Source organism: Rousettus aegyptiacus, unplaced genomic scaffold (genome assembly GCF_014176215.1).
Source record: "Rousettus aegyptiacus isolate mRouAeg1 unplaced genomic scaffold, mRouAeg1.p scaffold_m13_p_13, whole genome shotgun sequence".
Classification (NCBI taxonomy): Eukaryota; Metazoa; Chordata; class Mammalia; order Chiroptera; family Pteropodidae; genus Rousettus; species Rousettus aegyptiacus.
In genome coordinates, this window is record NW_023416288.1 from 39,498,048 (window position 1) to 39,519,587 (window position 21,540).

At 45.2% G+C, this 21,540-nt stretch overlaps 1 protein-coding gene across 4 annotated transcripts in view; it reads left to right on the top strand.

Annotated features, from left to right (window-relative positions):
• Positions 1 to 7,942: 7,942 nt before the first annotated feature.
• BMPER (BMP binding endothelial regulator) overlaps positions 7,943 to 21,540 on the top strand; it is a 202,734-nt gene continuing 189,136 nt past the window's right edge. For 2 of the 4 annotated variants that reach the window (XM_016160041.2, XM_016160059.2), the window contains exons 1-2: positions 7,943 to 8,217; positions 9,248 to 9,333. In XM_016160041.2, the coding sequence (XP_016015527.1) occupies positions 8,085 to 8,217; positions 9,248 to 9,333 (219 nt within the window). In that variant the 5' untranslated portion in view covers positions 7,943 to 8,084. Of the gene's footprint in view, positions 8,218 to 9,246; positions 9,334 to 10,888; positions 11,033 to 21,540 lie in introns of those variants that run through there. The other 2 variants (XM_016160051.2, XM_036230467.1) reach the window with 2 other exon arrangements.

Sequence of the window (21,540 nt, forward strand, 5' to 3'; positions counted from 1 at the left end):
CTCGAGTCATTAGACTGTCAAGTGGCAGAACTAGGGCTAGATGTAAAGTCATTGGATTAGTTCCAAAGGATTTCCTTTGAATGCTTCCCACATTAGTGAAATTAGTTTTGTTCATTCCGTAATGACCAGTAACCTCGTTGACAGCAAACTCCTACAAATTAAGCTAGAGTCGATGGGAGACTTTTGATGAGTTAAATCTTGGGCACTTGAATTTTTTTTATTTTGCTGCCTTCTGAGAGATGCTGTGATTGTTCGTTATATGATTACAGTCTTTCCGATGGGAGGTACTGGAAAGTGTGGTTTGGAGAAGAAGCTGCTGAGAATTCATGCTGAAAGAGACTGCTTTTTAGGCAGAGATTGAGGGAAAAACTGGGAGGGGGTGCTGATTGTTATCTTCCAGCTCACAGACACTTGATATTATGCCACGAAGCTGATGGTGGTCAAATAAGTCACTGTTGTTTGTTTTAAGATTTCCCTAAACAAATATTTATACCACACAGTCAATGAAGTCTAGAAAGCCAATGAGACATGCTTTATTTTTAACGAGCCTTAAGTTAATTGTATATCCTCTCTACCTACAAGCATCTCTTAAGATAACTGAGAAATAGCGTAGAGCTTCTAATGACTTGCTTTCTTTTCGAGCAAGTGTATCAGTCTAGCATATAAAAATATTATGACCAAAGGGAAAAATAATCTTTGATTAAAAATGTATAAAAATGTGATTCGAATGCCTTAATGTACATGCCTTGGTCTGCCAATTAATGAATTTATCCTCAAGGAAATGAATATTAACAGGAAAAAGACATTCACTGAGCATTTCTTACAGTAGTAAAAACTAGAAACTACTTAGAAGGAAGAGTTTTCAAGAGGATTATGGTATCTTCATAAAATTAAATATTACATAACTATTAAAAATGATATCGTCAAAGAATAATTAGTAACAAAAACATTCACAATAGTTTCACCAATTAAAAGCCTTAGTTCTACAGTCAGCCTACCTGGACTCTGATTCTAGCTCAATCAATTCTCCGTTGTGTGACCTTGAACAATTTACTTAATCTTCGTTGCTTAATTTTACTCAGATGTGAAACGGGGCTCATGATAGTACCCCGTAAGCTTGTTGGGTGAATTCAACGCTGTAATCTATGTAAATCGCTTAGCACAAAGCTGGTCACTATAATAAGGTTGTAAAACAGTACAACATTTTTTTTCTTTGCTAATCTATACTTTCTACTTTTTGCCCAACAATGATGTTAATTAGGTAACGAGGGAGAAACTATAAACGTTTTTAAATAATTATTTAAAAATTTTGATTGTGGTAAAACACACATAACATAAAATTTACCATCTTGATCATTTTTGAGTACACAGTTCAGGAGGGTTTAATACATCATATCATTGTGCAACCAGTCTCTTGACCTCTTTTTATCTTGCAAAACTAAAACTCTGTGCCCATTAGACAATAACTCCCCATTCCCTGCTCCCTCCGGCCCTGGTGACCACTATTCTACTTTCTGTCTCCATAAATCTGATTGCTCTTAGGTACCTAAAATAAGTGGCATTGCACAATACTTAACTTTTTCTGACTGGCTTATTTCGCTTAGCATAATGTCCTCAAGGTTCATCCATGTTGTAGCATGTATCAGAACTTCCTTCCTCTTTAAGGTTGAGTAATGTTCCACTCTATGAATATACTGCATTTTATTTATCCACTCATCCATCGATGGATACTTGGGTTGCTTCTACCTTTTGGCTATTGTGAATAATACTGCTATGAACATGGTATACAAATATTTCAAAGTTTTTTTTTATATAAAAAAAGAATATTGTAAGTGCTTCTAAATTTTCTAGAACTCATAAGACACAAGTAAACAGGAACCACAGGTGATTGAAATCCTAGATCTGTTCTTTGACTCTGAAAGTGTTTCTATCTTTAACTAATAGATTAATTAATTAGCATATTTAGCTTTTTACTGAGCCACTTATTCTTTGTCTTTGGTGGTAAATATTTCAGAAACTTTTATGTTTAGTTGGAAGTAACAGGGAAAAAAAAAACCCTACTAACTAAGGCCCGCAACAAGACAGATGTGACTTTTTGTTTCTTACATTCAGTAAAGTCAGAGGTAATCAGCCCAGGGCTCATATTGCACTTCATGGTATCAGAGTCTAATCTTCTCTTTTCTTGCTCTGCCATATCCCTAAATCTTTCCTCCCAAGGTCTTTCTATAGGTCAAGGTGGTTGCTATGCTCTAGCATCATTATTTATGCTGGTATTCTAGCCATCGGAAAGGAGGACAGGAAGGAGAAAGAATACATTCCTCCTTTATAGACACTCCTATTTCTATCCCACTGGCCAGAAGTTAGTCATGGGATCACTCCTAACTGCGTCGGAGTCTAAGACAAGTGGTATTTATTGCTGATAAGCTATACGGACTGCACAAATCGAGGTTCTATATTGGGGACATCCAGGAGGCTCTGCCAGTCTCCACACATGTTAGCTGGCATCTTGGTAATTACATCCTTAGGTAGGTGATAATGCTGAACTGCTTCTTTCTGAGTCTATAGGTAATCTCAAATAATAATAGTTCTGAGGCAGTGGCGATTTTCTCTGCTCTGTTGACACTTACTCCAAGCGAGATCGACTTACAATCCCGCAGGAGCACTTGTAAGAACATACCACAGGAGCAAGGCATTAGCTTAATATTCTAGGCTTGATATTCTAGGCTTGATATTCTTGGCTTCATGTGAAGGTTTCCTCAACTATCCCCAACTTTAGATAGACAAATAGGGCTACAGCTTTGGTGCCAATGAAGCTGATGCTTAGGCAAATTTGGTTTGGGGAGTGACTTTCCAGATGGAATGTGGAGAAGAGGACTCTCTCAAAGATCATTCTCTATAAATAAACCAATAATGGTGGCTAACTAGTAATGGAGTCAAATTTATATCTGATTTTTATAACTCCCGCTTTTAAATGAGTTTTTTAATTAAATATTGTAGATGTCGATGGAAATTAAAAAGAACATCTTGGAAAAATAGTTGTTTTTGTTTTAATTGTGGAACTGGACAATCCATAACATGCCAATCTGGTTGCTTTGGCTCGTGGATATTTAAATGAACAAGTACTATGTGAAACAGTAAAAATTTACCCCATTACTCATGACATACCAAATATGTCTAAAAAGGCCTTGGTTCTATTGTCGCTATCAAATGCCTTGCTTTCGAAACGGATCAACTGCTCAGTGAGCACAGTCATATGAAAAGAACCTGAAGGTTACAAACAGTGGCGAAAATGATGAAGTGAAAAAAGATGAATGACTTAATAATTCGGTTTTAATAATGATCGTTTAAATAAAACAGACAGTCACCGAAATGGTCCTTTTGTCATTATCCCATTCTCCTCACCCTCACAAAAAAAATTAATTTCAGAGCCTCTGATTTTTTGGAATGACATTAGAGCCCCTAGGACTTCTCATCAGCTTCGCCAGTCTCTGAGGGACCAGAAACCAAGCCAACCACTAGGCAAGGCCAGAAGAGAGGGCAGTTCCGTACTGTGCTAGCCTAGTGACCAGAAAGTAAATTCAGTGTTCAGCTGGTGAGCAAAGTTGTGGTCCGCGTTTTATGGTCTTTCAACTTGTATCATGGGTGTGTCAGTTCAGTTCAATAGACATTTGAATACCTATTGTGTCAATTCTGTAATTTTAATTTGTATCATATCTAAAACATCCAGTGGTCCTTTCCGGTAATTACTATGACCCAAGAAGGCAGAACCTCTGTACTGGAAAGCACCACGATCAGAGAGCCAGGGGAGTTCTGCTTAATTGGGCCATGCGACTCTGGGCAAGTCATTTACCCCTTAGCCCTCAGAATGCTAATTTTTAAAGGGAAAGGGCAGAGATAATTGGTTTATACGAAAGCTAAGATCGCCAGCGCTTTCATCTCAAGAAGAATCATTTAGTCACTGCTGAAGCAAAGAAGTTGAGAGACAGTAATTCATGCATGTGATGCGCTCTGTCACCCTAACCCTTTCTAACAGACAGTGGCAGAAACAGTTTTCTCCGGTATTGCGATTAATGACGACTAAATGTGCAGACCTCTGAACACACCTACACGAGTAACATTCATTCTAAAGAAACTCTCTCTGGTTGTTTCAGAGAACTGGGCGCTCACTCAAGGTGACTTTCCGTCACTCATCCGGGGGTGATCCCTCAGGTGCTGCCCATACGCCCTTCACCCTTCATGGTCTTCGGGGTGGTCAAGCCTTCCCACGGCCCTGCCTCAGCCAGTGGAGAGCGCCAACAGTGACCGCTCCCCATGCTGTTTACGAGCCTTGTGTCTCCCTGCTCTTGCTCTCTGCTGTCCCCAGCTTGCCCGTTCTACTAAAGCCTCCTTCTTTTTGAAGGCTCTGCTCCTGTGCCACCTCCTCCAGGAAGCTTAATCTCTTCTTTCTTTACACTTCTGTGGCAAGGAATGTTACTTACCTCTTCGCTTTCTCCTTTGCACTGTATTTATTTAAAAACATGTTTATCTCCCTCACTAGACTGTAAACTCCTGGCAGCACCTTCGCTTATCTTTAGCAAATCTAAAATGTCCAGCCTGGTGTCTTTTATAAAGGAAAAGCCTCACGCATTTGTGGAATGCTTCTGGTCCTCCCTAGCGGTCCATATCACAATTTCTTTACCAGGGGGCCTTTGGGAAGGTTGTATTTATTTCTGTTTTTAGACAATGGGTTGATGGAACTTCCCTTGAAGTAACTTTGAATCCACGTTACTAAATTGTGTTTAGTTGTATTTTTCAGTGCAAATTCAGCATCATAGCTTCACAGAGAGGTGAAGAGAATTTCTCCGGCCACAGGCCTGGTTCCCTTTTTGTCTGACCCACTTTAAAGAGGATGAGACAGCACTTAGTCGAACTGAGACTGGGACAGCCCTTGAGTTAAACGATGGTCTTTGGGCCCCATTAGCTCCTTCTCCTTGAAAAGTGTCATAAACAGAACCACGCACACATTTTGTTTACCTTTTGACATTAGTCAAGAATATTTTGGATTTGGATAGTACCATCACTTATTTTAAATGTGAAAGCAGATCTACATGTCTTTCAGTGTAGGCCTTCTTCTCCTTTTTCTTTTTCTTCTTTTTCTTCTTCTTTTTCTTCTTCCTCTTCCTCTTCCCCTTCTGCTCCTCCTGCTCCTCCTGCTCCTCCTGCTCCTCCTCCTCCTCCTCCTCCTTCTCCTCCTCCTCCTCCTTTTCCTCTTCCTCCTCCTCCTCCTCCTCTCTCTTTTTTTGACCCCCAGTATCTCAGTTTTGTATAGAGACCAACTGATAGCTATAGACCACTCACCTGAAGGGCTGGCAGCAGCAGGTTCTGATAAGCCCTTTGGGGAAAAGGGTGCTATTTCAGGAGTAGGGCTCATTTGCCTGGAAAACAGTAAGGGAAATTACTGGCGGTGGCTGATTACAACAAACAGGAAGACAGATAGCTTTGCCAAAGGCTTCTGTACATCTTCCCTGTTTGTTCGTAAACTTCCAGGCAGATGAAGATGTTTTCCAGGTGGTTTTTGGATTTGTACCTACAGGGAGAGTTCCAGCACACCCCAAGGCACCAAGCTTCCGGATAGAGAAATACCACACACATCCAGATTCTATCCTAAAACATTCTGTCATGCGATCCCTTGAGGATGTGTGGCTAGTTCCAGGGAAGGCATATCAGAACAGGACATGTACACCCTTCACGTCTTGCAATTCTATAATAGTGTTCATTCCAATCTACTGCTGAAGTCTAGGGCAATAGAAGGTCTCCCAGCCTCCCCACTACTCAGTTTCCTTAATTAAGTTACTGTTAACATCTTTATCTGAAAACCCCATGCAGAGAGAATCTTTTTAGAGGAGATAGTGGTTTCGACAGACTGTAGTTACCTGTAGTAATAAAGTTTTTATTTTATTTTTTAATTGGTCTCAATGGATTGGGAGGTAAGGATGGGTTTAGAGATTTTTTTTTTTTTTGCATGTTTTTTCTTTATGGTTAGCACATACATTAAACACACTCTGTTTTCAAGAAGCTGCCTGGCTATGGTGGTTATTTTGAGGGAAAAAAAAAAAAATCCCCAACCACACATCATCTTTCTTCTCTTTTAATTTAAGTTTTACGTTAAAAATCTGTTTTGAGAGGGAAATGGAGCGTGGCAAGCTAATGACAGCTTTTCCTTCTCTTATTTTTCCCATGTCAGAGCAATGGGTTCCTTCCTATCAGCTCCTTGGAGCGCTGAGATATTGGTAGGGCCGCATTAATTAAGTGAAACCTTCAAACCACTTGAAAAAATGAAAACAAATATCCCGCCCCAAAGTGAAAAGGGGTTGAGATGAAACTGGACTAAACGCGTTAGTAAACAGGTTGACTTTCAAAGGTACAGTTTGTGCGACTACAGACAAACCCACGTTGCCGGGAGACTGTGAGATGCGTCCCGCTGAGAAAAGCGCTTGGCGAGTCAGTGACAGCCCTTCGGATCCACCCAGGCCGACCCGCCGAGAGGATGGCGTGCGGGAACTCAGTCTCCGTTCTTGGGGACTGGAAACTGGCAATCCACCGCGAGCTCCAAGGACAACGGCTCATCAGGCCCCAACATTTCCCAAGCTGCCCCTAATTCCCACCTCGCACCTACATAATTTGGTTACATTCTTTTCCTCCACTGCACCCACTTTGAGCAGAGGATGCAGAGGATGCCACGACTCGGGCGGGAGGCCGACATTCGGCCGGGGGGATCCTCGGGGCGCTGGGTCTAACTCCCCAACTCCCAGGGCTGCAGAGACAAGGAGACTCGCAGCCCCGGGCGGCGGCAGAGCTCCCAGCCGGGGAGGCCGCGGCGCGGGTCCCCGCGAGACTGGCCGCCCGGCGGGCCCCTCCCTGCTTCGCGGGTGGACGAGCGATTAGCCCAACGGCAGCATCTCCCCGCCCCGGTCCGCCTGAGGCTGCAAGGGAGGAGTCTCGCAGCGACCGTTCCTCTTCTTTTCGGGGCGAAAAGCGTTGGCCTCGGTGCGTGTATTAACCGAGAGTGCGTGTCGTTTCAACGTGCGTCCTCCCTAGAGTCGGGACGCGCAGGCACATAAGCACAGGGCGCTGGTCGCGACCCCTCTGCGCGCTCAGCCCCGTGAGTTCGCCATCGCGCCCCCGCCAGAGGGAAGCAGAGCAGAGAGTGAAAAGTCGCGGGGGCCCCGCCGCGCCCCGTTCGTCGCCCCTTCCCAAAGCCGGGGCACCTGGGAGCAGGCGGGGGGCGGGTGAGGCGCCCCTGCACCCTATTTCTGCTCCTTTATTGGGCGGGGGCACCCGGGCGTGAGCAGGGGTGGTGCAGCATCCCCGTTCGGGGAGGGTCCCCGCGGGAGAGGGAGGAGGCCCCGCGCGCGCCAGGCGGCGGAGACACGCCCGCCGGGCTCCGACCCGCGCCCCGCGGCCCGCGGCCTCCCTCGAGGGCCTGGGGAGCGGGCTGGAGTCCCCGCCGAGACGCGTCCGCGGCGCGGAGCTCCGGCGCCGGGGCGCCCCCAGCGGGCTCCGGGAGGCGCGGGGTGCGCCCCTGCCTTCCGCGCGGGCGCGAGCGCGCGCGCCGGCCGGCCGGGGAGCCGGCGGGGCGGGCGGGCGGCGGGCAGCGCCGGAGCCGAGGACGCGGCGGCGCCCCGGGCAGGGCTGCAGCCCCCAGGGCGGCGGCGGCGACCGCGGAGCCGCGGGGCGCAGCCCGCCGCGCGGCCGGTCGCGTCTGCCCATCTCGCGTCGCTCCGACACCCGCGCCTCCCGGCCCCCCGGGTGGCGTGCAGGGCCCGACCGCCGAGCCGCTGCGAACAACTCCCTAAAAAAAAAAAAAAAAAAAAAGCCGCAGTGGAGGAGCCGGGCCGCAGGACCCCTCCTCCCCGGGCGCCCCCCACCCTCGCCTCCCCCTCCCGCCCGCCCCCCGCCCCCCCGCGCCCGCGCGCCCGCCTCCCTCCTTCGCGGACTGTCTCCCGACTCGCCGGCTGAGAGCCCTTTTTGATTGCGAGCGGCGGTAGCGGAGCAGAGGCGGCGGCGCGGGACCTGCAGTCGCCCGGGATCCCCTCCAGGTGACGATGCTCTGGTTCTTCGGCGTCAGGGCTCTGGCTGAGCGTCCCTGCCGGCGCTCGCCCGGGATTACCTGCTGCGTCTTGCTGCTGCTCAATTGCTCGGGGGTCCCCATGTCTCTGGCTTCCTCCTTCTTGACAGGTAGGGGAGGGGGCGGGAGGGACCGGCCCTCCCGGACGCTGGCTTGGTACCTGGGAGAGGAGGCGCTGGCCTGCCCCGGGGATGGGAGGGCGCGGAGCGAGCACCTGGGCGCCTGCCCCTCGCCGGCCGGTGGGAAGGAAGCGAAGCCCATGGGGCGAAGCGGGCGGGAAGGCAGTGAGAAGGTCGAGGGGTGGAGGACCGAGGGGATGTGGACATCCATACAGTGCTAGCAACACTTCTATCTGTATTTGAGAGATTCCTTGATTTGTTTTTAATATTTTCCCCAACCTCATTTTGAGCCCTCCTCTCCGTATATAATTAAGGGGGAAAATCGCACCGTCTCCCACATAGCCTCCTTTCTGACTCCGTAGAGTTCCAACATATCTTCTGTGCTAGGAATGCCCTCCCGACCGTGGATTTAAACGATCATATTGTAAAAGGGTAATAATGGCAGGATATAGTAATTACATGTTTTCAGGCAGGTGAAGACCTCAGCCGCCATTCTGCAGGACATACTTTACTGACACCTGGTGCAGAAAAGAAACTATTGAGTCGATTTCTGAGAGGAAAGACGATGGTGTTTCAAAAAGTAATTTCAACTCAAGACAATAAGATACACATAAAGGCCCGTTCGTGGACACAGTCCTGCATTTTGTTCCAGTTTAAAATTTGCCCTAATGAATTTTTTTTTTTTGCATATGGAGGTTGTGTTGAGTTGAAACGCCTTCCCAAAGAATGAGTATTATTAAAGATCCAGTGAAATACTCGCAGTTGTGCTGAAATCAGCTGAGAACAGAAATCTATCTATATATAGTAGTCTTTTTAAAAAAAAAATGTTCAAATAAAACTGTTTAAAATAAAATTTATTTTGGAGGGAGTGGAACTTTTTTGGGGGGGAGGGCGAATTTGATCATTTAAAACTCATTAGGAATTTCAGAAATTTGGATTGTTTCAAAGAAAGTAAAATTTTTAATTTTTGTAATAATGTCACTAAGCTAAGATTCGATTATTGTTTTTTTCTTCATTTCAGGTTCTGTTGCAAAATGTGAGAACGAAGGTGAAGTCCTGCAGATTCCATTTATCACGGACAATCCCTGTATCATGTGCGTCTGCTTGGTAAGTATGGAGAGTGGGTAACAGGAAATCCATTGTTGCCACTGACAAGATTAATCCATTAAATATAATAATGTCACCAGATCTTAAAAATCGTTTCCAGCCATTACAAAATTGCACATCGCTGGTGAATTGAATTTCAGTTGAATTTCTGAGTTTTACAGACTTTGGCTGTTTCTATTTCATCAGGCTGGGTGTTCTTATCTTTGACAACATCTTTACGAAAGTAACTTTAAGATGGGCTTTGTATGGCGTGGGCTCAGTGATCACTGCCTTTTGCACTGTGTGTTCCCCTGGGAATGGCTATTTGCCACCAAATCACAGGCGCCATCAAACTTTCTGCTTTCAGTCTGTCATCGGAGCTCAGTGTGAAAATGGTGAGATAACATTTAGGTATCTTACCAGGGACAAGGTCTGTGACAATGGAAAAGAGAGGCGACAGTCACAAAGGACAAACATGAGGACAAGATGTAATCTTGGATTTCGAGATGTAATCTTGGATTTCTTTGCCTGTTATAGCCTAAACTCTCAAAAACAGTCTTTATGTTTCTGATTTGGAAGCATGAGTCAGTCAGGACATTCACTCCTTAATAAAGAATGATACTTGGCTGTCAGTTGCTTAGTTAACACTGGCAGGATCCAGTAGATTAAAAAAAAAAAAAAAAAATTTTGCTTCAATTTATTTTAGCTTAATAGTTAATGATAAGGTCTAATAAGTAACCACATGGGGGAGATTAAGATATATGAATAAGAATTTCTGAGATGAAATATAGACTGACAAAAAGAAATGTTTTAAAGAGAGTTTTACATGCCAGTCACTTTTGGCAAACTGTGATTAAAAACTACACACCACGAAACCCTGCTGGAAATTCGTTAAGGCAGTCAAATGCACAGCCCCAAAGTGATAGATGGCTGTTATCAGATCAACATGCTCTATGGAACTGGGGAGAAGGGGTTCTTCTCTGTGGAGGTGAAAGCCAAGCCATCTGGATTTAAACTACCCACACTTTTTCATGACAAGAGATGAGGTCAGTGTTCCAAAATGATAAATGGGTGAAGCTGAACGGCTGTATCAAATGGTTATCAGGTTCTGAAGACTGAGGAAATCAACAGAATCAGAAGTGAAAATGCATTACATTTGCTGGGAAGATAAATGTCGCCGCCTTAATAAAAGAGAACTAAGATAGAAGGGCTTTTTAGATTTTGGTTTATGAGTTGCCATGTAGCTAACGACCTCTCACTAAAGGACTTGTTGAAAAGAAGCTTCGTGTTTAAATTTTGACCCAGTTATATATTTACAAATGCAGTGTGTGTGAGGGGGCAGGGGGATAATTTTCCTTCTTAATTTAGCTTATCTTTATAATGTGAGCGAATTATTTAATCGTAATCTCTTAAGATTTCAGAGGAAATTACCCTGACTGAGTAATATTTAAATATGCTCAGAGCTCCAGGCTCATGTGAAAAATATTGTTTTTTCTTCCTCGGCAATATTACTATTTATAAAGTTTAAATATACAGTTTGAGTTTTGCAAACGGTCTCCAAAAATTCTCCACACAGCATTTCCCCTTGCAGAACCCCGCCCCGGTGGGAAATAGTGACTTCCTCTGAAAACGTAGCTTGACCGATAAGATGGAATCCTGCCGTTTGAAGGTGAAGAGTGACAGTGATGAGGAAAGATGCATCAGAAAATTTGAACTTCAGGTGAAAAGCATATTGAATCCAGAAAAGTATTGATTAAGTTCAGAAGGGAAGTGGGTTCATTTATGTCTTTAAGTAATGTTCGGAGATATCTGCTTTGAGTGAGAACTGTCAGAAATCCTTCTTACTGTGTCGAGTCGGGGCTCGGGCACTTCCTTATTAGGAAGATGCCTCAGAGTTCTTTCGCCAGCAGAGAGGCTCATGACACATTATCGTGACCTGTGCAGGGGTTTAGGATGATGGGACCCAAGCCGTCATAGGCATCAGTGCTTCCTAAACATTTGTAATGACTCGATAAAATTAAATAAGAATCGATGGATGACCAGTTTTCGAAATGTATATGCTCTTGTAAGTTTCCACTGGACTCACTGCAGTCTGTGGATTCCAAAACCCCACACTTGTCATGAGGGTGCTTAGCATTTTTATACCTAGGATGGAGGAGAGACCTATTTAACAGATAGATAATATTAGCAATAACTAATATATATGAACCGCTTCATTTGCTGGCATTTATCTAAATAACTGCATTATTTTATTTAATCCTCAGAAATATCCCTTGAGAGCTTTTACCCCTACTTTACAGATGAGGAAACTGAGGCTAGAGGAATTACGTAGCTTGTGAAGGTCATATTTTATTAAATATCAGAGCTGAAACTCTCTCGGTTTCATCAGCCTCTAGAACACAGGCCTGTAATCAGCTGAACCAGGCTATGTGCTCAGTTAACGTGTGAAAAAGCAGGCCGAAAACAGAAATATCGTCGAGTTATTTTACCACTTGGCGTTGCTTTGAGTTATTTTGTTTTTTCTTTGGAGTCTCTTAGGAGTTCGGTTAGCTAACATTTGTTAATCACATTATATGAAAGGAAAATCTCGTTATTTCAGTTGACCTGCAGGGAGCTTTGCTTGTGAGCTAGTCTTGTGTATGTACATTAAGAGGGTATGTAATAGTCAAAACTGTACTTTGGATAAAGAAAATAGTCATATTTAGTTTGTGTTGGTCCAGCCTTTTGGCAGAAAGATACCCTAAGGCTGAGCATAAGCTCATATCTTATTTCATAACATGTATTAAAAAAAAAAAAAACGCGAACCTCAACGTATGCTTAAAAAAGATGTAAAATGTTACAGTTGGGAAAAAATAGGTGGAAGAAAGTCCTGCATGTAATTACAGTTGAAAACTCGAAAACCCCCACGAAATCAGCCTGGCCCGATTTAAACTTCTAAGCTCTGAAACGTTTCAGAGCGGCATGAGCTCATTTCTGTGGGAATCTCGAGGATGACGACGAGGAGCAGTGGCCGCGGCAGGCGGGGCTGGGTCATTTTATTCTCGTTCGTCCTCGCCCGCACAGACCCGAACCTCCTGCCAGACCCAGTTGTGGTCCAAGAATAACCTGTCTGTTAGCTGGTGATAGATACCGTTTTAAAGCGAGTGGGACAGAAAGCTTCGGTTCCTCTGCTCGGGGGGAAGGTGAGAAGTTGGATCGCTGGCCTGAAACCTGGGGTGGGCCTCTGAGGTTAAAAACGCAAGAGGTCTCCTGTTTGGTCAGAAAGCGAAGCGTGGCTTTTCGCCGCCGTGCAAAGTGATCTTTTAAGGGGCTGAGGAAGAGGGGCCCAGACGTTTTGCTGTTTTGTGTGATTTTCCCCGCTTCTTGCTAGAATTGTATTTCCCATCACACCAGTGCCATCCCTGAGATCGGAGCCAGCCACGCCGCGATAATGAGTCCGGAGCAACTCTCTGGCTCCCTCGGGTGTCCCCGAAGCCACCAAGCGAACCCAAGCAGTGGGCCTCTGGCTTGTCGCCCCCTTCCTGCCTACCCGGAGCAGAGAAAGGGATGGCACGAGCCAGTGAGTTCGGCCCAGGGCTGGAAACCTGAGAAAACTTCGGAGGCCAAGATTCAGAAAACCAGAAGTCAGTCAGAGCTGAGTTTGGCAGACATCTTGTTCAGCAGAAAACATTATTCCGAGGTTTAAATTTCCTCTTTTAAATCCGGAGGTGCAATGTAGAAACGGACCCTCTGCTCATAAAAAGCAACGTGCAATTTGGTGTTACAAGAAGCGGGACTCCACCTCTCCCCAGGCCAAGCGAGCGCTGAAAACAGAGGAGACTTTGTCTGCTGTCTCATACTTTTTAATCACAAAAATCCTCCGTCACCAAACAAGTAGCTACCAGCATCTTCGATTCTCTGGGGTGCCTTATCTCTATAAAATCCTCATGTTTTTTACTGTTCAAATTAACTGGCTAGAGAAGAGATATCTATTATCTGAACAAGTGTTAGGCACATGTTTGAGAATGGAGAGGATAACGTTGCATCAGGATACAGTTCATGTGTGCGCGTGTGTGTGTGTGTGTGTGAGAGAGAGAGAGATAAAGTAATCCAGATGTGTTCAGAGAGATACTGCACTTAGTATATACACATGTATATAGATCGCAATAACTTTTCGAAAACTGCTTTGTATCATTTTTTGACTTTGGATCTCCCCTAAGGAAGTGATCAGGACTAAGTCCTGATTGGTTGATTCATTCATTCATTCATTCATTCATTCATTCTCTCTTTAGAGAAGGTATTGTGACCAATTGCCTTCCCATAGAACAGTGCATACAGTGGAACAGTTCTAGGGGGAAGGTAACTAATTTATGGCATTGGACTGGCCAATTCACCAATACCGGCCCAGGGGTGAATTATTTATTGAGGCTCAGAGAGGCAGAGCCGGCATCCTGAGCTACAGGTTTCTGAGAGGCAGACGGGGATGCAAAGCCAGCGTCTTCACTAAACCAGAGTGCTTCTGTCGTTCACTGCTTTAAAACATCTATGGTTACCTCGAGGGCTTCAGAGACTCATTTCCACTTCCACGAAGCCAGCATAGTCTGTCTTTGGAGGGCCGTTAGAGTGATTTTGGTCTCGTAGCACAAACCAAGTCTGCCATTTGGAGGGCCCTTTCAAAGGAGTTCACAGTTCAGGCAGCTTTTGACGGGCATCATATCATTTCAGCAAAGGGTTCTGGCCGTGGCGTCGCAGAGGCCTGGGGTCAAACGCGGGTCCTGTCACTTACTGGGGGTCAGCTCGGGAAAGTTACCTCAACTTTCTAAGCCTCAGTTTCTTCTTCTAGAGAGTGGGGTGGATATCAGCCCTGAGCTCACACACTGGCCGCGAGAGTTAAATGAGATCCAGCACCTAAGGCTTGACCCAGGGCTTGGCAGGTAGCGAGCTCTTTGCGATGACTCATCATTGTTGTCGATGATGACATTCTTATTTCAGTTCGTACTCCCTCCCTTAGAATAGTTTGCAAAGGCTCATCAGAAAAGGGGAAGAAGGAAAGCTGGTGGAGAAGGGACACGGGGTAACGGTGCCAAGCCCACCCATCATCACGAGCGAACATTTGCGAACATTGCTCTGTCAGTAACGCTTGCTGGGGGTTTCTGCCCCTCCAGACTTGGACCGGGCCGATCTGCACTGCTTCCTTATTGGTCCAGTGGTCTGTGGGCCCTGGTAGAAGTTTTCCCCTTGTTCTCCATTAAACACTAAAGAAAACTTTCCATGGAAGAGGGGCCTCACTTTTCTGCCGACTATTTACATCTCTGTGCCTGTGGGGTCACCTTCACTTGTACTTTTATTGGCAGAGGGATCGGGTTGGGACTCGGGAGCGTTGTAATCCTGGAAAAACTACCTAGTGGTCTGGCTTCATGGGGATTTTCCTGGCCCGCCTGGCGGAAGGCTCTCAGCTCCGGTCCAGACCCGAGTGGCTTCTGCAGCCTAGGAACTCCCGTGCTCCCTGCCCCAGCCCCAGCCCATTTTAAATGCACTTTTCTTTCATTTCATGACACTGGTCTTTTTAGTGCCTATCGACAGTCAGCTGTGTTTGGAGTGTAGGAAATAACGCATAGGAAGGTGAGCCTGTCTCTGGACTAGATACAAATACGGGAGAAGAGGACATGACAGTGGGGAAAAGTCACACAAAGCAAAGCAATGGCAGGTAAAGCCAATTAATACACGTTTGTCGAATAAATAAAGGATATCAGTTTCTCACACCCACTTCTATGGGTCTTCTGTCCAACCGATGGTATATTGACGCCTTTGTGCTATAAAAGAATACAAATAGCACCACCTTTCAAGGCACCAGGGGGTCAAGTGTGCTTGTTGAACTTGGTTAAGATCAGCAAATGAGCTGGGTGTATATTTTAAGACCTCTTGATTCCCAGTTCTGATTCTATAAAACACCACTCAAGGCACTAGGGATAGCAGGTTATAAATTCAATAATATTATTCTTTCTTCCTTCTCGCCACACTTCATTCTCCCCTTACATTTTATTTTATTGTTTTTAGCCTTTTCTATGTTTGAAGCATTGTGCCGGTTGGGCGCCTTGGGGAGACAGAGACCAATAGGATAGATTCTTGCTTGCGGTTCACGGGGGAGACAGACACATGCAGGAGTAAGTTTTACAGGAGTGGCGGAAAGCAAGCCATTCTCCTAGACTCAGCCCCAAGTTCTAAGGGGACCACAGATGAATTCTGTCTGGTTATCTAGAACCTTGAGGGGCAGAGGAAGGATGCTGCTGGTGAGGATCTGTTGGAGGAAGGGCACAGGGGAGAATGTGCTCAGGATGTGAGGAGATGGCGGAGTCCCATGCACCCAAAGCCCTGATGGGATTGGGGTCAGAAAGGTGGGGAGGGGGGAGCCAGCAAAGGGAGAGCCTTGAATGCAATGATAAGGACACCAGTTCTACTCATCAGGAGGAGCCGTTTAATGTTTTTGTGCAGCCACAAGGCACAGTGAGATGTGTTTTACACAAATGTCTCTGGGAGCTTTTGTGGGGAGAGGCTGGAGTCTGGACAGCTGACTCCAGGGATGTGTTGTGGTCAGTGGACCAGGATGGGCGGTAGGAATGAAAAGAAGACATTGAGATGAACCAACGTGGCTCATCCATTTGAATTCCTGTAAGTACCTTTCAGTTCTACAATATTTCGATTAAAAGATTCTAAACCATGCCCAGCAGGGTGCAGCAGTTAAAATGCAGAAGTCCTTGTAGTGGAGTGACGTGCTCAGGCATCACGGTAGCAGTCGCTTTGCTAATCCCTTGGTGTCTTTAGAGCAGGATGCTGCTAATTAAATGGAACGTTTTACTTCCCAGAGCTCATGCTCAAAATTCTACACTGGGTGCCAGGTCCCTCTTGTTGCTCACAATGACAGCCTGTTCTACGCTGTCGTGTGACTCATTTGGCACATTACTTTTTCTGGTAGGCACTACCATGAGAGTATGTATTCCTGGTGTTAATACAAATTTTATACAATAATCAAAATTGGGTGGCTCCGGAAGTAGTTACAGAAGAATCAGGAAAGCACAGGCCAAAGCAGGAGATGTTTGAAAGAGAAAAAGATAAGTGATGTTAAATATTGCAAACTTAGACTGAAAATTCTAGAAGAATATCAAAGAAAGAATTTCTCCTCATCTTCTCAGACTGGAACGATCAGTAATGGTGCCCACCTCCCTCCTACCCGCTGCACATTTGCACGTGAACTGAATTGATGGTAGAATTCGGGTGGAACCCCATTTGACAGAAATCCAAAACTAAGACTGCTGTAGGGATTTCGAAAATTTAGTGCAACAATCACAAATTTTCCAAACTTGGATTTGAATAGATCTTAGGAAAAGATCTATTCAAATACCACATAAAATTTTAAAAGGTACTGAGACAAAACTAATTTCATGGATAAAAGTAATATACTTTTGCAAATGGCTTTAGAATGTTTCTAAAGTTAAGCGCAGAATGGACAAGACCACACTGAGGTGTTTATTATTATTATTATTATTATTATTATTATTATTAAGAACAATGATATAAAAGAGTCTGTCTAATATAAAATCTTACTGTTATAAATTTCAGGTTTGCTCGATTAAACCATTATTGGTGCTTTAAAAATGTTGGGATAAAATTTAATCCCTTAGATCTTCGGGAATAATATTTTCCTTTTCCACTAAATTTTAATGTCCATTTTGTCATGGAAATGCAACTATGGAGTGGTGGCCTCGGTGTCTGAAATTATGGGTTCGGGTCTCTCCTCGGTTGTCTGGTAGCTGTGTGTCACTGAGCAGGCGCCTTGCTCTCTCTGATCTTTAGTCACTGTGGTCACAGTGGGCAGGTCACAGTGGTGTACGTGTGCTTCCGGCTTCTTTTCCAGGCAGGAATAATGCTGTCGACCTCACATGTGATAGTGGCCATTAACCGAGGGGATGTGTATGTGTTAAATCTGCCGACGTTTGCGAAAAGTCCTTTGCAGTCATTGTAAGTGAATTACTGTCAAGGGCATGAGCTTGAATAGAAGAAAGCGAAATATAGGCCATATGTTGGTTTTAGCACATAAATTAATGAACATGGGAACGATAGGGTCGTGGTTTCTATGTTGACTCCTTAGTAGTTGTATGGTTTTGGGTGAGTTGCCTAATATTTCTGTATCTTGACATCTTTCTTGTTATCATAGGGATTTTGTTGGAATTGTGAGTTGAAACACGGAAAATTCTTAGGACCAGGTGTGGTACATGGTAAGCATTTCGGGAATGACAGCTACGGCCACTATCTAAATGCCGTGCGATTGTTGCCTATGTGTCGCGTCTAAGAAGTGATCACACTGACTGTCCTTCTTAACGTCTATCGTCAACATCCGTGAAACGTGTTTACCCTGAATTTCTGTCGGTGTAGATGGTGGAACTTCAGTCGATCTCACAGCTAGCCTTTCTGCTAAATGATGGAAAACCCTGGCAGTATTTGGAGCTTAGCAAGATGGGTTGCTTCTCAATTTATATCTAAAAAAAAAAAAAAAAAAAAAAGGTCGATCTGCTTGATTGGTGGCACCTGTAGACAGCTCATCGCAATGTCGCTTTTACTATGAGGCCCACTTGTTCATTTGCGGCATTTGCCATTGTATCAGGAAGTGCCAGGCGGGTGGCAGAGATGTAAGACTGATTACCGAGTGGCCCCGCTGAGCCTGACAGTGCCGAGTCCTCTCCATTTTAGAGTGTGCAGAGTCCTGCTCTGTGCCCAACCCTAGTCACTCGTGAATAGCTAGGCCTCACCCTACACGGCGTAGTTCCAGATGAACCGATGTCACTGGATTTGGACGTGTGGACCCGACGAACTCACACAGAGGCCCTGTCAACTCCTCCAAGAGTCTGCGTCTTCTTCTGCGTCCATAGCTTGTCCTGTGTTGTAGTGTAGTTGTTTGGGCAAATTTATGTCTTAAGAGAGGAGGTCCTCGAGTGTAAGAACCTTGTCCTGTCATCTCTGCAAGCCCCATAGATTCAGCGAGAGGTCCGTGACCTTGAGACTTGAGTGGGAGTCGGGCTGGAGTTTCCTGTTTATGGTTTGGGTTGTTAACACTTGGGATAGCTCCCCCCAGAATGGAACTCCGAGTTCCCAAACACGATTCTCCCAGAGTTTGTTCACAGAAGGTCAAGCTCCTCCAGAAAAGACGTCCCAAGTAATCATTACAAAAACACTTGTTTTTTCCTTGGAAAGGAATGTCACTTACATCTGAAAATTTAGAATTGTATAGACACTAAGAGCTGTTTTTATTGGTGACAAAGGGAACATTCCCTCTTCTAGAAATAGCCTACTGTCCAAAGCAGCAAAGTGGGTGATAGAGCAGGAGAATCTGGGATTATCTCATGACTGCTTTCCGAAATCATGGGTTAAAATGCCTCCTACCCCCTGAAGCTGTGTTCCCCAGCCACCTCCTTCTCCTCTCAGCGAGGCTAACTCTGAAAACTTGACACAAGCCTTCGTGTTTATATTAGGATTTGGATGTTAGCTCCCTTGGCTTGTGGTAGCTGACTCTGTTGAAAATTGTGTTTTTCTTTTAAGGACAAAGGCCTTACTGTATGTGCACATCGTGTAGAATAATAAGGTAGTTTTTTTGTTGTTGTTTTTTTTAATGTTAGGTAATGGGTGGTACTAACCCAGATCTGCCAAATGAGAAATTCAAAGCTTTGTAAACTGACTGGCAATTTAGGGTTTCATGGAGGTCACTCGATAAGAGAAAATGGAAAGGGATGAATGACATCTTCCCTGACCATAGCTTGTCCCCCAAATGCCCCACTTTGGTGGAATAACCATCATATGAGTCCGGGAGAGGACCTGCAATGTGGGTGATGGCACCCCAGAGATACTTCAAAGAGAATGACGGCGATAATAAAAATTGTGGCGATCACAATTGTGGCACCCCATTGTAACTTGGGAAGGTCCTCATTTCCTAAATAACTCTTGTGTTCTTGGTCAAATAAGTAGATTTTGGCGAGATGTATTTTCGTGGCTGCCAAGGCTACTAGGTGTAGTCTGAGCATCTCATTTTTATATTCCGTGCTGCTGGCCTTGTCGGCTGTGGGTGACCTCGGGGAGACTGTTTCCATGAGAGAAGGGCCTGGACCTTGGAGAGGAGGCAGAAACCCAGAAGGCCCAGTGCGGTTCTTATATTTCTTCGGGCCTTGATGAGAGGCGTTTTTAGCATCTTTATGTTAATTTCTTTTCCTCTTTCTCTGTAAATTTTTTTTTTTTTTAAAACGTGATTTCTTAGTTTCCTCTTTGAGGCAAATCTATGGACTATCGCAGTAACGTTGAGATTCTCTTGAATGAGCAAGGAAATGACATCTTCATTCTTTTTCTATATTTACTCTTAGAGCTTATTTATTATTTAAAACATACTAGGGATTCCTGTTCCGCTTAATTTTCTAATTGAGCAGAACTGTTTGAGCCAACATGTGACAGTCGCCCGTCTTGGCTCCGAAGTGCCTGTGTTCCATGCTCCTCATACTTGACTGGATCGTTCTGTCCCTTTACTTCTTGAAAATTTGTGAATTCCAGAGGCTCGGATGGCGACCATCTCTCCTGCTTTGTGGATTTATAGTGTAAAAACAGGAGCATCCAGATAGTCACGTAGCAGCGTTTCTTGGTCTTAGGGAGACACCAATTTCCTGACTGGGGGGACATGAAAGATTAATCAGATATTCTCCCACTCGAGAGCTGCTGTGCCAAACAGTTTCCTCACCAAGCACCTGTGTTTATGCTCCTTGATGGGTTGGGGGACCAGGCCTTTTAAGGTTGAGATGTGGCGATTTCCTGTTTTCAAGCACATGTGAAACAATGAATGGTCCCTGTGCCCAGAGGGACCCACCGGAGGTCACCTCTGAGTCTCATCAGCACACAGGTGAGCACCAGGATGGAAATTCCTTTCCCCTAAGCGGTGACTCAAGTTAGAATCCGGGGAAGAGCTGGATGAGAGGAGAGGGGCCTGCCCGTTTCTGAGTCTCATCCTCCAGGAGGAGCTGGCGGCACCTCCTCCCTGCGGGGGTACGCTTGGGGTGCCAGCGGTGGCTTCGTTTTCCTTGTAACTGCCAGCGTGTGTATAGAGGAGTATTTGGAACGTAATAAAAATGCGATTTTTTTTTTTTTTTCTGTTTCACATAAATCATACACTGGACGAGGGCACAGAGAAGTTTGCTTAAAATGCTTTGTACACCGGTTGGTCAAGTTACAGACATATAAAGCTCCCAGGGTTTGGTGTTAGAGTGAAGCGTATGAAAATTTTGATATTTGGCATTAACCTATAGAAACAGCAATTTATTGTAGTTCGACCTGATCTGGACTTTGAACACCGCTAGGTTTTTTTCACCGGAGGCAGGCATCCTGACAGGCCGTCGCAATGTGTCTTTGAATTCCGAGTGAATTTACACTGGGTTAATAAACTGAAATGTGATGATATAGTAAAACGCTAACACCCCTCAATCTCTGAACCCCGGCTCTGAATGGGCTCTTTGGCCTGTCCTCAGGACGGGGGCCGAGCAGACCACAGAAGCGGCGTTCCCTTCAGCTCCAACGGGAGGGAGCTCGTGGCAGGGGCTCTGCAGGAAATGTGTCAACTGAATTGTGTGACTGAAGTAGGAGAATGATCGATGGTCATTAAACTCGGCACAAATTTATTGGGTGTTTATGTTAATGATGGCCCGAGGCCCTGGGAGATTGGGGGAAAAAATGCTTTTTTATGTGAACAAGGAGAGATTCAATTATGTTCCAGATAGTTTTGAAGCTAGATACCTTTTATTGCTTTAGAGTTCTTTGAAAACTGATGGCCTCATGCAAGCCATAGATATTAAGCCTTTGCTGCAATGTTTGATTAATCAGAACAAGGTAGTATTCCTTGATTTCGCTAGATTATGTGTGTGTGTGTGTGTGTGTGTGTGCGCGCGCGCGCACGCGTATTTTGTACAAAATTTGGGTAGTGGATTTAGTTCGCCCGCTACTTTCTATCATTAGAGAGTTGATAAGCATGAACCTGTGATCAAACCAGTAGGTGTGTTTGTGCTGGTGACGGGCGTGGGGGCGGCTTAGGGTGGCACTTTGAATTCTGGAGACGAGGGACAGGCAGTTGCGTTCCCAGCGCTGACGGCGCCCGTCTTTCTCCCTCCCAGCCCACACACTCGTCTGGCCGCGTCTTCTCTCACACAGTCGTAGGTCATTAACAAGTCA